Source organism: Rhagoletis zephyria, unplaced genomic scaffold, assembly GCF_001687245.7.
Source record: "Rhagoletis zephyria isolate East Lansing unplaced genomic scaffold, Rhagoletis_zephyria_1.1 Rzeph_scaffold_01303, whole genome shotgun sequence".
NCBI classification, from domain to species: Eukaryota; Metazoa; Arthropoda; class Insecta; order Diptera; family Tephritidae; genus Rhagoletis; species Rhagoletis zephyria.
The window spans coordinates 48,975-69,066 of NW_016158387.1; the positions used below are offsets into that span (position 1 = coordinate 48,975).

General features: G+C 34.1%; 1 protein-coding gene across 1 annotated transcript; it reads left to right on the forward strand.

Moving 5' to 3' along the window:
* Window positions 1-18,236: 18,236 nt before the first annotated feature.
* On the forward strand, window positions 18,237-19,742 carry LOC108363556 (uncharacterized). Its single transcript, XM_017616949.1, has 5 exons — window positions 18,237-18,343; window positions 18,405-18,494; window positions 18,795-18,883; window positions 18,989-19,201; window positions 19,266-19,742. The coding sequence occupies exons 1-5, from the start codon at window positions 18,271-18,273 to the stop codon at window positions 19,437-19,439; spliced, it is 639 nt and encodes a 212-aa protein (XP_017472438.1). The 5' UTR covers window positions 18,237-18,270; the 3' UTR covers window positions 19,440-19,742.
* Window positions 19,743-20,092: the final 350 nt, after the last annotated feature.

A 20,092-nucleotide genomic window follows, 5' to 3' on the forward strand; every position in this document is an offset into this window, starting at 1 on the left:
AAAAATTTAATTACATTAAAAAAATAAAAACAAAAAAATAATTCTCCAACTGGGATTTGATCCCCAGCAAAAATGCAACACGCGAAAATAATCTCGCGCCTCTAGCGCATCCGCCACACAACACATTGAAATCCGAGCGCTTAAGCAGTATTTTACGATGTCGTTCAATTTCATGCGCAAGCTTGCGACGCTCAAATTTCGTGTAATTGTGTGTGCAGAAAACCACCATCGTTTTGCCAAATTTTATTAATTGATGAATATTTTGATGTTTAATCAAGAAATTGAATATTATCTATCAACATTGAAGAAATATTAAATTAAATGGTTTAAATTAATATTTACTTGTGAATAATACATAGATATAAATGTGCATATGTACAGGTAAACAAACTATGTACATACATAAATACATATATGTATGTACATATGCATACACGTACATAATAGATTAGTGTTCATGCAAACAAAAATGCAATCGCTTCTAATCACTCTAATCAATCTATGAACATCAAAAACCAAATATGTACTTATGTATGTACATACATACAAATACTACAAATGAAAACATACAGACACTGCGCTTACTATTCCCCGAACTCCCGCTTCTCACGAGCAAGACATTCATTCTTAAACGTAAAAACTGCCATTCACATTTTCGTGCGCACCTTGCACACTTACCCCGCAACAAACATGAGCCGTCCACAAGTTGATTTTCGTCGCGGCGATGACAAAATCTAAAAATCTAAAATTTTATCAACCACCGCGCCGATTGGAAAAGTGGCAACAGCGGTCAAAATCCCCCTTCCCTTTGCACACTTCTGGGATCTAAATAAAATATTTTTTCCACTTGTTACCGAAATCATGCATCTGCGCCGACAAGTGCGCAAAATCACTTCGCTTTCGTTTTCCCCTTCTTGTCTACGAGTTCTTCTTCTTCTTCTTCTTCAATAACTTCGATGGCGATTGAAATGCAAAAATTCATTTCAACCACCAACCAAATTATTTTTTAATTTATTTTAGAAATAAATTCATAAAAAACAACCGCCTCAGTTAGGATATGAACCCTGACAACAACGGTAGTCATATATGTGAAATAAAACGAAGTAAAGATTTAGGCTAACGGAGGAAAATACATACACGTCTACAGAAATAAACAAAAGAAATTTAAATTTAGTCAAATTAGGTTAAATAGATTGAATCAAATTAAATAATAAAATAAACCTCAATCTACTGAATTTGAAACAACTTAACTTCAGTTAGACAAAACTATTAAACCCTAAGTTACCTTAAATTAAATACGAATAAATTCAATCAATAAATTCCTTTAAATAAAATGGAAATTAAATAAGCTAAGATTAAATCAAATTAAATTGAACTAAATTAAAATAAAATAAGATAAACTACCATTTAGTAGAACTTTTAAATAAACTAAGTTTACGTAGCTAAAATAATCTGATATAACGTAAAATGAAAGTATAAATTTAATAAAAATTCTACTAAAAAAAAAATTTAAATAAACATACCAATGGGGAAATTATATACCATTAAAATACCCTAAAGTATAAATTAACCATAACCAACGATTTAATATAAATTTAAATTCATAACGAAATACTAAATTATAATAAAGAAAGGCCACTATATAACGAAACTTAATATAAATTACTATATTAATAATACTAAACCTGAAAGTAAAGAGCAATTAGAAGGCTAGCCAAAAAGAAATTAAATACTTAAAACGAAATTGACACCAACCCTTATAGTAATCTAGGAGAAATAGGAACTAGGATTTACTTATAAGTACCTTAGACTTACCTACATACTATACTTACTGCTTACTTAATTCACTTGTTTTGTTTAATATACTTACCAGAACTAGGCTTGATTTAGCCTACTTACCCGACTTATGTAAATTGACTTTGAGGATACCTGTTTAACTTAATATACATATTTTTTTTCTATACTTACTTCTACCCTGATACTTACCTTTGTTAAAGTCTTACTATACATATACCATATACTTACCTTAGTCTTAGTTTTTTTTATATACTCATCTTAGAGTTAATAACTTCTGATTTTTTTTTTAATTTTGAATTTTTTTTTTGATATGTGTCCGTCCGTTAAGACGTTTGACAAGGCATGAATTTTCTCTGCTATGGCGCAGGGAACAGGAGTGAATGCAAGAACCCAGCCCAGCCGACATGACTAGCCCTCTTGTGTCATGCCGCCTGCATTCACTGCTTCTCCTAATGTATGCGTACCATAACAAACTTCAAGGTGTATACGCATACCAAGAGGAGACCGCCGCAACCATTGGAGCTAACAGCTCTGTAGACACAAGTTGGAGTGGGTCAACGACCGCCGGGCTGCGAAAGACGGAGGAAAAAGGCAAGAGCTGAGCATCAATACCAGCACGAGAAGTCTCCAGCGAACCAGGAGCGCGCTGAATGAGCAGAGAGCGAGTCACCGACTACGCAAAACCAACATCGTTCGCGGGTCACTCGAGCCACCAGCACTGGAGCAGTAGAGCAGCGGTAGCTCAAATATCAGCTGCACATATACATGCGTAGTTTACGATTTAGATTGAGTGAGAACTATTAGTTTGAGTAGTTTTCACAGCGGGAATTAGTTGTTCGCATAAAAATACCATTGTAGTTAGATATTTCCTTTTCTTTATATACTTTTTTTGGAAGAACATTTTTCGTTAAAGTTTCTTTTTTTTCGTAACCTTTTAGTGTTGAAGTAATACTTACCTAGTTTACACCTATCTTGCGCTCATATGTTAAGCTAATTATTAACTTCCCTTTCACTGGAAGTTTATTAATCTTTCCTTTAGGCAGTCATTCGGTTAGGTAGTAGCGATATTCTCCTTTGATTTAGTTTTAGCGATCACAACATACATGGAGGCAAAATTGAATTTTGGAAATTTTATAGGATTTTAGCCATTTAATTTATATATACATATATAGGAGATTCGCATTAACTTGTTATTCACACATATGACATTGAAAAACATATTCGCAGAGTTGACTGCCCGTCACCTTGATAATTTTTTTTGGTTCTCTTCTGGATTTTTTTTGTTACTAGTTTCGTTTGAGCAATAATTTTTAATATTTCCACTCCGGTTTTTTTTTTATTAATTGGTAGCAACAATCATGTGAATTCAATATATATATTATTTCTTTCTGCACTTAGTTAGATTGCACCTTCTCTTCTCCGGAATATTGGTACCATCATCGAAGGAGCGGACAAGGTGAGTGAGTAAAGATTATCTTTAAACTCTTTCGTGCATGCTATATACATAGACATATATACATACCTTTTAAACATATACGTGAGTAAGTGCGTGCATACATATGTCTGAATATGTTGTGCTATGAGTTAAATGCTATAGGCACTGGTAGAATCGGTAAACAATGATATGGTTTCGGTATTGAAACTAGCTTAACGTAGGTTGATCGCGTTGGAGTTGTTAAACAATCATACGTTTAGTTAGCGCGGTAAAGCTAATGTTTGTTTCTTTTGTTGCCATTTTCCTTTTGATTATTTTTTTAGAAGCCTTTTGCAGTGTTTGGTTAATTGATCAATTTCATTTGCATATACATATATGTTTGTATAACTATACTCATCCATGTACATATATTTACATACATATATGTACAGAGGCTGAATTGTGAGTACCATAGGTTACACAAGTATATATATTTGCATACATATAGGTACATATTTTGAATTTTGAGTATCATAGGTTACATTATAAAAATCTCTGCTGTAATTGAGTAGGGTCAGTCAAGCAGGGCGTGGGATTTAGTGAATAGTAAAGTGATTTGCAGAATCAATAAATAAAAATGATTTGTTAATGAGCTATGTATATGAAAAAAGAAATGAAAATGAGGCGTTGAGTTATTGATATCGGTGTGGGTGTTGCGCTTGCGCGCAAGAGGGGACGTGGGAGTGATGACAGGCGACAGGACTGATAAACTTAGGTTGACTGCATGACGGACTGACGAACTTGAGTCAGGTAAAGGGGGCGTGGTAAGGTGAGAGGAGTCAGCACAACGCCCATGGTTTCGCGTAGTTGAACGCTGAAGAGGGTGGGTAGACTCCGCCTGACGGGACAGGACTTAATGTTTTTCTCGTTTCGCTGCTTGTTTGCCGACCTTTTTTTGGGGTTTTTTTCTTTGTTTCCTAGCCTATACTTCTACTGTCTTCTTCAACTTACGATATGTCGGCATGAATGATCTTTTTGTTAGTGTAGCGTGGGCAAGGCGAGTGCAACAGACCCACCCCGGCCGATGAGCTATGCCAGGCACCGCAAGCATGTCGACTTGCAACTCGACCATGCAACAGAACTACAGCTGCATAACAAATGTCAATTGTTTCTGGTAGCCTATATAGGTCGAAAGTGAGTAAGATTACTCCGCTAGGCACTGCTTTGTTTTCAATCATTCTTGTGAACTTGAAAATGTCGACCACTCCCTCAGCAGCTAATTCCTTTTTTATTTCTTCATCGGATAGATTTTTAAGGTAAGGTGCGAAGACCGTGCCTTTAACGTAATTAAGATTTTCATGTAGTTTGCATTTAATCTCACATATACCTGGGAGTTGTTTCGTAGAAATGAATTTGTTAGCACTTTTTTTGTCTTTTACCAGCAACAGCAAGTTACCGTCCCTAAGTTCGGTAATGGTTTCTATGTCTTTACTTATTACCTGTAACGATCTTTGTACAGCAAAGCATGAATAGTGGGAAAGAGGCTTTTGTACATTTGGGGAGGAAAGTACGACATACTTAGGGTTAGGAAGGTTTGTGGGGCTGGCTAGTTCGGGGAATTCGTTAATATTTTTGAAAGTCCGTTTTACTTTTTTGCGTTTGGGGCTGGTTGCCAATTCAGCAAACCTATTGTCCCCTAGACTATTTGCCCCGAAGGGCATGGTGTCGAATTAACAAGTTTTATATGTCACTTTCTTAGAGAACGTGCGCACAAAATAAGCAAAATGTGTATAAGCTGCAGGTGTTTGTTGCTATATGAATAACTGCACTTAGAAAGTATAGTAGAGTAGATAGGAAAAAAACGCAATCGAGAACACAACCGTACGCGACGAATGCTAGTCGATGACTGTACAATAGTGAAATAATATATAATATAAGTTGCGTTCGACAAGTCAAAAATTTGTAAAAGTTTTTCCAAATTTTTACTGGATGGCGTTCGATAACGACAAAAAAATTATCCAACACACCAAAATTGAGAGAGCAAGCATTCATTTTGATGCAAGAGAAGCGTTCATTTTTTACTGGCAAAATTTTAGTCAGCAAAAACTATCCAACACGAAAATATATGATCACAAAACATATGACTGTAATTTTTGTGAACAAACAATATTGCATTTTTCGGTTTTTGGTATTTATATGCTTTTTGGCTGCCTGCTATGTGGCTTTCAGATAGTGCCAACTAGTTTTCACTTCTAGAAATGTTCCTGGCGAACATTGAACGTTCACTTTCCTTTTTTCTTCCATGGAGGCAACATGAATTTCAGTTTGTTTACAAATAAAACATAAACAAAGTCAGCTGGTGTGTCTTCTTCTTCCGGTTTTTGCAAGGGATGGCTTATTTCCTGTTCGTTTACTTGTTTGCTTTTCCTTCTCTTTGGGAGAGAATTTTCGCTTACGCTCTTGAGTTTGATTGTTGGCTGGTGTTGGCTAATTTTGTTATCGCACGCAACTATAATAATATAATATTTTATTATAATATTTTTTCACTATGGTTGTAACAGCATATAAATTCCCCAAAGAGGTTTTGGTGATCGATGCTGTAGTGACAGTCCTTGGTCGTAATTATGAAACTGTCAAGGGAGGGTTTTTGGGGTAGCTAATTATGAACCTGAAGTTAAGATTTTCAAAATTCGAAATGGCGGTCAAATACGGCGGACGACTTAAAAAAGTTATTACATTTTTATGAAAGTTTCTTTAGGGGAGTCTTAGAGGTAGCTGAATACAAATCTTTAATTAGTTTTATAAAATTTAAAATGGACGAATACTAAAAGTCCCTAACATTAGGTATTGTATTTTGTATTTTGTGAAACTAATACGTGTATCAGATTGCGATGAAATAATTAATCAATTTAATTAAAACTTGGGCCAAGTGTGCCTTTATTGGATATATATAATTAGAAAGTCTATAGAAAGATTAACAATGCAATGTAATGCAATGCAATGTTGGGAAATGTTATTTACGGAGTGTAGTCTCCCGGATTGTTTTCTTAATTTCAGATCTCAACTTGAACAAATTACTAGGGAAAACATCGCAATATTTTCCAACCGAGTTCATAAACTTCCGTGGTGTAATAAGAGATTAAAAAAAATTAAAGAATTTACGAAATAAACAATGGTAGTATGCAGCATAAAGCGTTGTTCGAGAAATATATGGCTGAGTTCAACTGTTTAAATAAGTTATTATATAACAAATACCTAATTGGTTTCGAAAATAACATCAAAACTAATCCTAAAGCTTTTTGGACTTTTATCAACTTCCTGCGTACTTCGTCGGTATTTCCAATCCCCATGCAGTACGAAGGGAAGCAGTCATCATCAATGACACAGCAAATATGTTTGCCGATTTTTTCAAATGAAATTTTGTGAATGACTATTCCTCGGGTGGTGAGGCTACCTACAATAACAGTTCTACATCGTAAGATTTTGGATCTTTAATGTTATCGGAAGATGATATTTTTTATGGTATAAGAAGCTTGAAGACTTCCAAACAAGTGGACGTTCATCAAATCTAGTATTTTTTTCTCAAGCAATGCGTCGCATCTATTTCCGAGCCATTGCTTCTCTTATTTACACCCTTATTCTAGAACACGAATTTTCGTAATTCGTAATTCGTAGCTACGTTACGAAAACGTTTCCCTTGCGAAAAAATGTGCAGCATTGCCAGCTATCAGATGTTTTTCGAAGTCAGCTGTATGAAGGAAAACAAAGTGGAAAGGAATTAAAAAAACACTCATCATGTGCTTGTTTATAGTAAAATTGGTTGATCTTAAATATGTTGAGGAAAATTATGGATTCTGATGCATTTGCAGCAGTGGAGTAAGAGCGCGCTATGGCAATGCACTCACAAAGGTATGCGGAGCTGCCGGGCATAGTAACCATGGGCGCATCCACGTCAGCTGCTGGTGGAATTGTTGAACCACTAGCTAGAACTCCTCCTATGCCTGAAGAACTGGTTCTCAATCCAGTTAATGCAATAACCGCTTCTTCCAAGCCATTGAAAAGATGCATTTAAGTAGAATTCTCCTTTCTGTGTTGCCGGAGAAGAGCGGCTTCCGCATGTCAAAGGTATACAACGTTTCTTGTGCATATCACAGTATTTTTGCGCAGAACCCACATCGAAATTAGCAAAAAAATTGCATAGTGCAAACGAAATTTATTAATAAGCTAGTGGTCAGAAATCTGAAACATTTATTTTAAATAAAAGTTTAATTTAATGATTACACGGGTATGTTAAAGTTTTTGGATTGGGGTTTGCGTTTTGACCCAACAACCGAAAATCATTGTACAAATAACTAAACCGGACCCAAGTTTCTCGATAAGGGGCAACAAAGATTCTTTTTTGCTCGTTTGTATAAAGCAGTGGATAAAAATATACGTATATACGAAAGGCAAATTTATCGGTTTAAATAAACACCACTAATATTTCCTGCAAACACACATCGATTTACATCTTTTATCTCGCCTCCGATACAGAATTGTTTTCGTACAAAATTACGCAAACAAGCTTACTCGTTCGTTTTTAGGCATGCCATTGTTACGAATTTCGAAAGTTCGAAGATACGATTCGGATTGCAGTATACCATTTCTACGATTCGAAGCAAAATCCGAATACGAAAGTGTTGCAGAATAGGGGTGTTAATTTATCACTAGCGTCAGGTCATTTTTTGGATGAATGGAAAATCAACCCTCCCTACAAGAATTGTGTGATGGAAACTAACACATTCTCATTTATCTTACTAACACAGTCGCAAATATTTGCAACGTTTTCGCGCTGGTTAAAATGAGACCATAAGGCTCTCATTGTTAGGCAGTCTGCACACGGTTCGTATAGCTTTAGACGCGTATACAATTTTTTATGCAGCAACGATTCCTCTACGCCTCAAGATCTGCACACGAAGCAACTTCAAAGCGTCAAAGTATCAGGCAAAAAATGTTAAGTGATGCAAAATTATTATTTCTTTAGTTAATTTTCATTTATTTTTCTATTATTTGCACGAATTTTTTTGTTTTATCAGTTTTTTTTAATGAAATGCATGCACGCACACGGAAAATTGCAAACAAACTTCTTCTTTCTTTTTTCTAAACGTACGTACGCCTAGCTACCAACACTGCTGTACGCCAAGCGATTTGCAGCTAGCTTGCTTTGACGAATTCGTAAAGCTGACGACTCGTATACAGCCCTCCATTTAAATGCACGTGCGCGGCATCAAAGCATACAACTTTCGTATGTAGCATCTAATATGCGTCTAAAGCTATACGGCCCGTGTGCAGACTGCCTTACAGTGCGTGAATGCATATGTAATAGCTGAAATACAATGCCGGCGAACGGCGAACTCACCACAGCGAAATTCGCGCTGTCAAAATTAGAACACCCGCAAGCATATGAAATAGAACACAGCCAAAGCGAAATGCGAAGTTCGCTTGGCGGCGTTTCATGGCGATAGATTTATTTCTATCGCCCTGCTGGGCGATGACAGCTGTGCGTGCCAAAGGTGGCCGTATTTGTTTTTTGCTTTCAAAGTTTTAAAAGAAAACAACCTAAACACGATTTATTTTTGCTGTTTGAAAAATATAGTTGTGGATTCGTTAAATCTGGCATGAAACAAATTATTTATAATAATCTTTCTTTGTTTTACAATTTATATTTGTTATCATTTCCTCATTTCTAAATATGGTTTAGTTTTTTCTAAATATGGTCACCCAAATTATAAAGGCGACCAAATGGGATCAGCTGTTTTCGCTACCGCTCTAATTCTGTTTAAGTAGGCGAAATAGTTGGGCGAACGGTGAACGACAGCATCGCCCAGTTCGGCGAAATTTGCCGTTCGCCGGTATTGTATTTCAAGCCTAAGAGTGAAACAAATCATATGTATATATTCACCTCCCCAGAGTTGCATTTGTTGATGCGTCAAGAAAAAGAAAACAAATATTAAAGCATTTTGAAGTGATAAACAGCGCGCGTGGTTTCAAGCGGAATACACAAAAATTTTAAGTCTAAAAACAAGCACACAGAAACGGAATTTTAAAAGATATTTAATAATAATAAATAAAAATAAGTATTAATACAATGAAAAAAAGTCATCTGCAAAATTGCCTGTCAAAATAAAAAAGAGCTTTTGAGTCAAATGTAAAAAAATATAAAGATTTGATAAAAGTGGAACGTGCAGGTGGTGTTAGTGGTTCCATGTGTTTAGAAAATGTAGCGTCCACGTCTGCTTGTGGATTGATTTCTTTCGCTAGTGAAAATGTTGCAGTTTTTTTAGAAAATGTAGCACCTATTTCTGCGGGTGGGTGCATTTCTTTCCCTGCTGTTAGTGGAAACTTACCGGCAGCATCAACATTTTCAGAGCACTCTTGTCCAAGTGAGCTTGAAAGGGGTGAATTTTCCGAAACAGATAGTGTAGATTCTGAGGCAGCGGCCGATTCCTACCCTGTCACAAATGTTGAAAGCAACGAAAAATCTGAGGAGTTAAAGTCATGGGCAGTTAGGAACAATATTTCACAAAGTACGTTAGAGGACTTATTGCATACGTTGAGAAAGGTAGGAGTGAAAGATTTACCTTTATCGGCCAAAAGTCTTTTTTGTACGAGTAAGGAAAAAATGCAAATTTCAAACATTCCCGGTGGGGAATTTTTATATTTAGGTATCCAAAAATATTTTCTTTCATCGTCTTTCGAATTTTTTAGATGGAAAAGAAGAAGTTTCAATCGATGTAGGTGTAGATGGTTTAAAAGTTCAAACAGAGTCTTGTGGCCTATTCTTGGTGCATTTGTTGGCTTTCCTTGTACTAGTCCTTTCATGATCGGCTGTTTTTCCGGTTTTAGGAAACCTGAGAATATAGATAACTTTATGGCAAACTTTTGCGAAGAAATAAAACTACTTCCAGAAAATGGCATCATAGTGGGGTTTAACTAATAGCGTTTTCTTTTATCAAAAAAAGTTCTGCCCTTTTATATGGGAACTCTTGCTTTGCGTTGCCCTGAAACCTGAGAAAATGTTGCGTTCTTTATATGAGAATGAAACAGAAAATATACTAATACATCACAATTTTTTTATAGAACTTAATAAAGCTGAACTATTCACTTGGCCTGTAAGTCTTTAACAATTTTAAAGCAAAACACTTATTTCTGATAGGGAAAATAATTGCATTTTTACAAGATTAAATTAAAAATCAACCATGCAACTCTCACCCTCACGTTTATTTGAGGGCAGAAAAGGCAGCACTTTCGCCGGATCAGATCGCAACCTGCTGAGAAAAGAACACGTCGCCTTGTGAAAGGGCTGAGAAACAAACATGAAAATGTGACAGCGCTAACACAAGGCAGAATAAGTGCAGCCTTTTTTCGAGAAAAGAAAACGCTATAAAATATATTGCGGTTCAATGTTCGTCTCTTTGTTGTGACTCTCCAGCCAGGGCATATGTGACAGGTGTCGTTTCTCATAATGCAAAAAATAATTGTCCGAAATGCGATCAGAGGGATTTATATAAATTTAATAGGGTGTGTTTTTTGAAAGAAGTTGGATGTTTAAGGTCAGACATCACATTTAAACTAAGACACGATCCTTCTCACCACGTAGACCAATTAAAAACGAAAATGAGTATGTTGTAGGAATCAGGTTTTGGAATGGTTTCACAATTTCCTTTGGATAGCATGCATTTGGTTGATCTGGGGGTCACTAAAAAATTGCTTAAACTTTAGTACCTAGAACTTTGGAAGATATATATATTTGGAAATCTACTGAGTTTAGACAATTTTTGATATATACGGGTATTTTCGTTTTGAATGGTTCTATAAGTAATGATCGATATTACCACTTCTTATTATTGCATAGTGGTATAAGACTTCTGTCCAAACAGGGATCGCTTCAAAGAGAGACAGATATTTCACAAAAAGTATTGGAAGATTTTGTAAAATTTTTTTGGCACATTATATGGTGACGAGCTAGTTACCTTTAATGCCCATGGACTTCTCCATTTAACGGATTGTGTCAAACAATTTGGCCCACTGGATTCTTTTTCTGCCTACAAATTAGAAAATTATATGCAGCATATTAAAAAAATGATCAAGAAGCTTAACAAAATTTTGCAGCATATATTTCTTAGGCTCCAAGAAAGACTAAGTCTTACGTCAGTTTTGAAGGGTTCTTCTAAATTAGGGTGCTTCAGTATTGACCATATGAAAGGGAAAGGCAGTTTTGGTTTCAGTAAAAAACAGGACCCAGCAAATAAAGTATTAAACAAAACCGCAAATATATTTCCTAACTTATATATTTTAGATATTTTGCCAAGAATTAGCTATGACGCCGTACATGACCGTATTTCCGAGTCCTCGGTGCAAAACGGTAAGGAAAATTTATATTTATAAATTTATATATTTAATCATAATTTTATTTATAATACATATATTTCATAAACTTTTTCTGTTTTTTTCTAGATATTCTGAAGACAATGAGGGAGCTCGTGAACGCCCAAAGGGAGACAAATACCCGACTGGCGAAAGTTGAGGAAAATGTAGGTTATTCTTCTTTTGGTAAATTTTTTTCTCAAACCAACAATTTTTTCTTCTCGTATATTAGCAATCCATACTAAGCCAGGGGATGGACGTACTTGTAGGCAATCAAGAGAGGATCGCTATTGCGTTTGAGGAAATGGATAAAAACCCACAAACTATGGTGCTAGCTAAGGGCATAAGGGAGTGCAAAGTGGCCTTAAAAAAAATTCTGTGACGTTTGTCGCATGACTGGGGAAGTTGCAGACTCCAAAATGGACGAAGTAGCTAGCATGATCCCCTTGCATACTACCACAGCAGTGCTAGAAGTGGAACAAAGATTGCAGTCACCAGACTTTGTTCAGACAATGGTAACAAACAAACCTTATACTTTATTGTTTACAAGATTGTATTTTAATTTTTCATAGACGATGAGACATCTTTACAGATGACCTTCTTGAAAAATACAACTGGGAGGGAACGTGGGAGAAACAGGCGCTGAGCGAACTAACTTTTGTGAATAAGACTCTGCGCGGTATGCATTTTATTATAAAAAAAAACATATCTATTTTTTTACATGTACGCCTTTGTATTTAAATTTTAGATGTTTTCTCAGCACAAGGCGCTTTAGAATTTGAAAAGAGATTACGCAAAGCAGTGGTACGTGCCCATCATCGGCTTCAGCAAAAAAAGTACCTTCGAAAAGGCAAAACAACGACTACAGCTGCTACAACAACAACCAGAACCGTACCTCTACCTCAACATCTATCCTAACCTCTACTTCAACTTCTAATTCAAGTTGTAGATAATTTTAATTATAATTCCTAATTTTTTATATCCTATTAATTTAATACCCTTGTGGTCATCTGATTAAGTCAAGTGACATTTTGACTAGTTTTTGCTATTTTTCTTTTGTTTATATTTTTTGTATAAAAGTTTCGCACTTTACCTAACCAGCGCTACATAAATCCACATTTGACACTTCCTATAAAAATTATGAAAATTTAAGAAACTTTAACGTTTGCAACCGGAAATTTTTAACTTTTAACTTTAAGTTTGGTAGCTCATTAAATTTTAGTAGGTTAAAGTGCATTTTCTCCCATACAAAACCCACCGTCAGCCAAAAAAAATCAACGCGATTTTCTTGCGTCTTGAAATTTGCACTTTACTACTAAAATTTAATGAGCTACCAAACTGCATACCCAAAACTTATCTAAAAATTCGCAATAAAAAGTTTAAAATTTTCGGTTGCAAATGTTAAAGTTTCTTGAATTTTCGTAATTTTTATAGGAAGTTTCAAATGTAGATTTATGTGGCGCTGGTTAGGTAAAGTGCGAAACTTTTATACAAAAAATATATCAAAAGAAAAAGACCAAAAACTAGTCAAAATTTCGCTTGACTCAATCACCTGACCCATCCCTATGCAATGGATTCCTAATTTTTAATTTCCTATTAGTTTAATATATCTCCTTATGCAATGAAGCAAAGCTTTTAATTTATTTAATTATATTTTTCGTAGTTTCATAAGTACAACTAATAATAAATGTAACACATTTGTTTTATGTAAAAAATTATAAAATACGCTTTTTTACATATACGTCAATATTGATCAATTGTGATGTGTGTATACATCAAGTATGATAAATCAGCTGTNAAGCAAAGCTTTTAATTTATTTAATTATATTTTTCGTAGTTTCATAAGTACAACTAATAATAAATGTAACACATTTGTTTTATGTAAAAAATTATAAAATACGCTTTTTTACATATACGTCAATATTGATCAATTGTGATGTGTGTATACATCAAGTATGATAAATCAGCTGTGACAAGCATGCTCATCAAGTGTGATTGATCAGTGAGGATCACATGATCAATCAAATGACTATCACTGTTCTTGTAGGGGCTGTGTCTCCTATTTTTAAAGCAGGAGACAAAAGTGACATTTCGAACTATCGGCCTATTTCTAAGCTTCCTAATATTGCGAAATTATTTGAAAAGATTGTTAGTAGTAAACTTTCATTTGCCATTAAACAATCAATATCTCCCTCTCAACATGGGTTTGTTCCAGGGCGCTCAACCGTAACTAACCTAACCGTTTTTTCAAACTATTGTATATCAGCGTTTGTGGGTGGCTACCAGGTTGATACCATATACACTGATATATCTAAAGCTTTTGATCGTGTGTCACATAATTTACTTCTGCAGAAGTTAAAACACTTGGGTATTCACTCAAGCTTTCTGTCCTTGATAAACTCTTATCTTTGCAATAGTGTAAATAAAGTTGTAGTCGATGGGATTAGCTCATTCCCTCACTGCGACGTCGGGAGTTCCACAAGGAAGTATTTTACGCCCTTCTTTGTTCTCTTTATGAATGATTCCAGTGCTTGTTTTAAACATTGTGAATACCTGTTATATGCAGATGACTTGAAAGCAGGGTTGCCACTGACGAAAAAAAATATTTACCATCCACTTGAAAAAATCTACCAAATCTGGGAAATATCTACCAATAACTTTTTTATAGTTTTGTTATTTTTTTGTTTATTTTAATTAAAACTATAGTTTTTTTTATTTTTTTTAGTTACTTCAATAAGAATTAAGATTGTTTTTAAGAACTTTTTATTTAACTAGTTATACGGTATTTGCGTTATATTATTGGCATATTCTCAGTTTCCTTCAACTAAAAGCGGGAGTGAAGAAACTAAAGGCAACAATGAAACTTCATTATTTGAAAAACTTCAACTCGAGTTATTATAGACAAATGCTGTGACTCAAAAAAGTGATTTTTTTTAATATCCGCAATAGTTATCGAGTAAAAATTTTTTATTGCTTCAATTAAATCCAAAAAAAAAATCGAGGATTCAAACTATATACAACATATAGAAAAATTCCAAAAATTTTCGCCTAAATTTCGAGTATTTTACTCTGAATTTTTAGAACAATTTAAGGTATGGAGCTTTAAAGCCCATACTATTTGAATATAGCCAACAATGTGCTGCTTAAAATTTCCGTTGATTTTTTTTTTCATTAATAAAAAATGGCGTTGATTTATTTTTTTTTGCGAACAATCATAGTGCGTAATTACATACCTGTAAAATTTTTCTTTATCTTTAAATAATCATTTAAAATATTTAGACAATCAAAAACTCCTTGGGATTCCAGTAAAATGGAGCGCGATATGTTCGCTTTATATCGATATACATTTATACGTATGTAATTATATAAAAAGTATGCAAAGAAATTTATAATATATTTAAAGATAACTACGAAAAATAGATCGGGAACGGAAAGTTCATCAAAAATCTACCAAAATGGGAAAAAATTTACCTTTTTACCAACCCAAATTTTTTCTACCAATTTTGGTAACAATTTACCAAAGTGGCAACCCTGCTTGAAAGTCTTAGCGTTCTCCTCAATAGCTTTTATTAAGCGAAACAGTGCTCAATTCAATGATCCCTATACAAGAAATCTTGTATGTAATGCGTTTGTCAGGTCCAAACTGGAATACGCCTCTATAATATGAAATCCTTCTTACGAATTTCACCATAACAGGATTGAGCGTGTACAAAAATGTTGTTTAAAATTTGGTTTGGCTCAAATTAGGTTTGAAAATCCTACTCCACGATATATATCTCGCGGCAAAGTGATTAGCTTGCATACTTTTCGTAGTAGGCGGACTATCTCGGGTCTGATGTTTTTACATGATATTCTGAGTGGGGAAATTGACTGCCCAACTCTATTAGATCGCATTAAACTCAATGATCCAATCATTGCTACGTCAACATGATATGTTTTCGATTGACCTATGTAAGACGAATTATTCTCTAAATGAACCCATGATAAGGCTAATGAGTGATTTCAATTACATATCCCATTCCAACTGCTATATAATGTAAGAGTGAGCTAGCCTATTCTCGCCTGCTATAAGCCTATATTTTATTCCTTCTTACATCTCGAATTGGAATAATTAGTGATGTAGAAAATATTTGTCGTAGATGTTAGATAATAGATACCCATCAGATTTTTTCATACGTAATACTGGAAAACGACTCATATGTATACATTTCAACTTTGTGTCTTTCGATGGTTGATTACAAGTATTTAAATGCATATTTAATTGTTCCATTGTCACAAACGAATCACTAAACTATATACTTATAAATATTAAAGCCTTTACCTATCCGGTTACTATTACAACGGTACCGGGTTTGGCTTAAGAAATAAGTGTCACTAATAAATACTTAAAATGGCTGTCAAATTTTCGCAAAGTTGTCAAAAATTTTACCCACGCCGCGGCGATTCGGTAAGTAATTTTGCATTTACATTAATTAATTAATATTATAAAAGGCATTTACGTTGCAGAAAGCATAAGAACCAGGAGCGCAGCAGGAGAAACTTTGTAAAAAGTGAAGAAGTGAAAGGCAAGTACCAAAATGAGTAAAAAAACTATTAGGAATCTTGTGGCTTTAGAAAAGCAATATTTTAATAGAAATGCAGAAAAATATAGAAAAATAGATAGTTTTGCTTCGTAGAAAGTGAAGAAAGTGATAGTGCAAGTGTTATAATTGAAAGTGGCTGCAATAGTGAAGTTAGTTTAGAAAGTGACTGCGGTGAGACGATGTACCAGGGTGCTCCAACTTTATTCCAAAAGTTGACAACGTTCATAAACTCAAGTCCTGGGCAATTCGAAACTGTATATCGCATAACTCCCTAACAGATCTATTGCATACTTTAAAAGACATGGGTGTTAATGATTTGCCCCTTTCCGCGAAAAGTTTACTTGGAACTGAAAAAAATAAAATACAGCTCCAAGCTATACCCAGTGGTGAATTTTTTATTTCGGAGTCCAAGCACACTTTTCAGAAAACTTATTTGAGTTTCCAGAGGCCTTAGAAGAAATTAAAATAGATGTCGGCATAGATGGACTCAAGTTATTTAAAAGCTCTAATAAGGTATTGTGGCCAATTTTAGGAGCACTTGTTGGGTACCCCCAGGTACAACCATTTGTAATAGCTTGTTTTTCTGGCACCGAAAAGCCATGGAATATTAACGATTTCATGAAGGACTTTTGCGAAGAAGTGTCGCGTTTGAGGGAAGTTGGAGTAAAAATTGGTGAACATAATGTGAAATTTAGCGTTCGTGCATTTGTTTGTGATTCTCCTGCTCGTGCATTTGTAACAGGTGTTCAGTACCACAACGGAAAAAACAGCTGTCCCAAATGCACACAAGTAGGTCAATACTTAAAGAAGCGTGTAAGTTTCTCCAAGCAAATGCATGATGCACGGTCTGACTTTTCGTTTAAAAGTAGGTTTGATCCCGGGCATCACTGCAACCAATTTCGACATCAACCTAACATATTAGAACTTCATGATTTCGGCATAGTGTCACAGTTCCCGTTGGATCCTATGCATTTGGTTGACCTGGGTATAACAAAAAATTGCTTCACTTGCTATTGAAAAAGGCAAACGTAACCAAAATGAATGAAAAGCTAAATTTCGTTTCAAAATTGGTTCCATCTGAATTCGGTAGAGTTTGCAGAAGTTTCGACGAAATTGCTATTTGGAAATCAACAGAGTTTCGTCAATTTTTATTATATTTAGGCATATTTGTTTTAAAAGATAACATTGACGAGGACTTGTACTATCACTTTCTTCTCTTGCATGCGGGGATAAGACTTCTTTCATGCGAAAAAAAATACAAAAATGAAAAAAATGTGATTCAGGCAATATTATCAGAGTTCGTAAATTTTTTTGGAATTATTTTCGGTGAACATTTAATAAGCTTTAATGTTCACGGTTTATTGCATTTAACCGACTGCGTACAGGTTCGAAAATTACATGCAGCATTTAAAAAGAATTATAAAAAAACCCAACAAAATATTGCAACAGCTTTATTTGAGAATTCAGGAGAGAAATGGCCCACATTCAATTATATATAACAATATAACAATCGGGGATATTGAATATAGATACGAAAAAAGAAAAAGATTCCTTTTGTTTCACCCCTCTGTTTGGTCCTATTAAAGTAATCGAAATTCGTAAAGAATCCGGTCGGGATGTGGTACTAGTATATAACTTCCTAAAAATTCAAAACTACTTTGAGCAACCACTAGAATCTTCACCCGGATTGGGAATACTTTTAGCCAGTGAAATTAGTAATGAGTTAGTCATAATTAACAGAGCAGATATAGAATACAAATACTTTTGTATTCCCCAAGAAAATAATATTTTGCTTATTCCAATTCTTCACACTCTTTTTCACGCGTTTTCGAACTAAAATGTTCATATTGGCTGAATCACGTTTTTTCTAATTCATCTAGCCCTTTTTGTAAATAGTTAAAAATCTGAACTAAACTTTTGCCTTTGTAACTTAACTATTAAAAAATATCAAAAATTAAAAAAAAAATCCTTTTGTAACTTAACTATTAAAATATTTAAAATTCAATATGCCAAAAACTTACACTAAATGTCAATAACTATAACTAAAATTAATTATATTTTTAAGCAAACATGGATTTGTCCTTCGAAGAGAGTCAGCTGGATTTTTCCTTTGGTCAATCCCAGGCTTTGGTCACACCCCCAGGTAAATTCTCCATATAATTTTAGTATATAGACATATATTTTTATTTTGTATTTATTTCCAGTGTATAAACTTTACAAAAAGAAATTTCAGCTGGATTCGGCCTACGATACGAGAGACCTAAGCAAAGAAACACAAAAAGATTTCAATACAGGTAACTTTAACTCGTTGAAAGTATTCGCTTAGTTTTTTTCACGACATTAAAAATATCTTCCATTATAAATGTTTTTCGTTAATTTTTATTTAAACAAAACCGTAATTTTTATTTAAAAAATACCATATATGTTGCAAAAGCTCGGCGAATTTCAAAATAATTTTCATCGAAATTTAAAACTTTTCAATCACTTGTGAAAATACTAAACACCTAATATTTCTGAGTTTTCAGTATTATGAAAAAACTAAAGAACTAATATTTCTGTGAGTAACTGTACATGTTATATTTTTACAATTTCAGAAATCAAGGATCTTTTAGCAAAAATTTTGGAAACTCAAAACGAAATGATGTGCAGACTCGATATTTTGGAGAAAGCTGTAAAGGAAAATGTATGCAGTTCGAGGCAATTTTATATACACAATTTTATTTTCACACTCATATCAAATTCGCCTAGACGTATATACCAATTTGCCTTTTTTATTATATTGGAATAGGCGCTTGATAGAGGTGTTTTAATGGCACAAAACCAGAACGTAAGAGAATGCAAGGCCGTGCTCACCAAAGTTCACCACTCTGTAAGCCGTTTGACAGGCGAAGTAGAAGACCGTACACAAATCGAAAAAGTAGCTTCATTGCCAATGGTTAGCGTTGACGCCGCATATGAGGTTGAACAAAAATTAAAAGCAAAAGAATATGCAGAAGCAATGGTATATTTTGATCACTTTTTAAATCTTATGGAATTATTCAATAGACCTTTTTTATAATTTACAGAAAATATATTTGTACCAAATTAAAGGCACAAGCGGAACTGTAGATGACGTCTTACGTAAACTTATGGCCGATGAACTTTTGATTTTATTCAACTTGGATGGGAGAAAAAATAAAAAGGCATTAATTAAGCTTGTGCTGGTTAATGAATTGTTATTCGGTATGTTGATCTCGTAAAATGTTTATTCCAGAGACCGAAAATAATCGTTATATTTAAAATTGGTTTGTGTTTATTTCTCTTTTTTTATGTATTTTGCTTAATAGTTTGCTGAGATATACAAAGTACTATATTTATATATTTTTTTTGTGTACATCCTTACTTAAAGTAGTCTCAAACGTGGTACATTTTAAAATAAAAGTCGCTTATTCCTTAATTTTAAGGTACAGAGCTATATAACGTACCATCAAATTAAGGAATAAGCGACCTTTACTTTAAAATTTATCAAACTGGAAACAATTTTAAGAAGTTAAGTACAAAAAAATAATTGTGGGTTAAGCCACTTATGCTCTCATGGCCTCATATGCCATTCTTACATTCCTCTCTTTCAGATGTTTTTAAAGCTGAAGGTCGACTTAGCTTCGACAAACTTTTAAGAAAGTCTGTTGAGCTAAGTCACAACCGGTACCGCCAGAAGAAACTCATCCAATCAAGAAAAAACGAGGTGGAAGCAAGTTCTCAAACAAGGTTTTAAATCGTGGTTATCATACTGGTCAAAAGTGGGATTACCATTTTGAAAATTAATTTTTACTTTTAAATACTATAAGTAAGACTCAATACAAGTAAATGAATTTGCGCAATTTCTAAGTAAAATTATTTTCCTTAAAATTGA

Coding starts and splice junctions, on each gene's coding strand:
- LOC108363556 (XM_017616949.1), top strand. CDS start 18,271: ATGGATTTGTCCTTCGAAGAGAGTCAGCTGGATTTTTCCTTTGGTCAA. Junction 18,344..18,404: donor GGCTTTGGTCACACCCCCAG/GTAAATTCTCCA, acceptor ATTTATTTCCAG/TGTATAAACTTTACAAAAAG. Junction 18,884..18,988: donor AGAAAGCTGTAAAGGAAAAT/GTATGCAGTTCG, acceptor ATATTGGAATAG/GCGCTTGATAGAGGTGTTTT.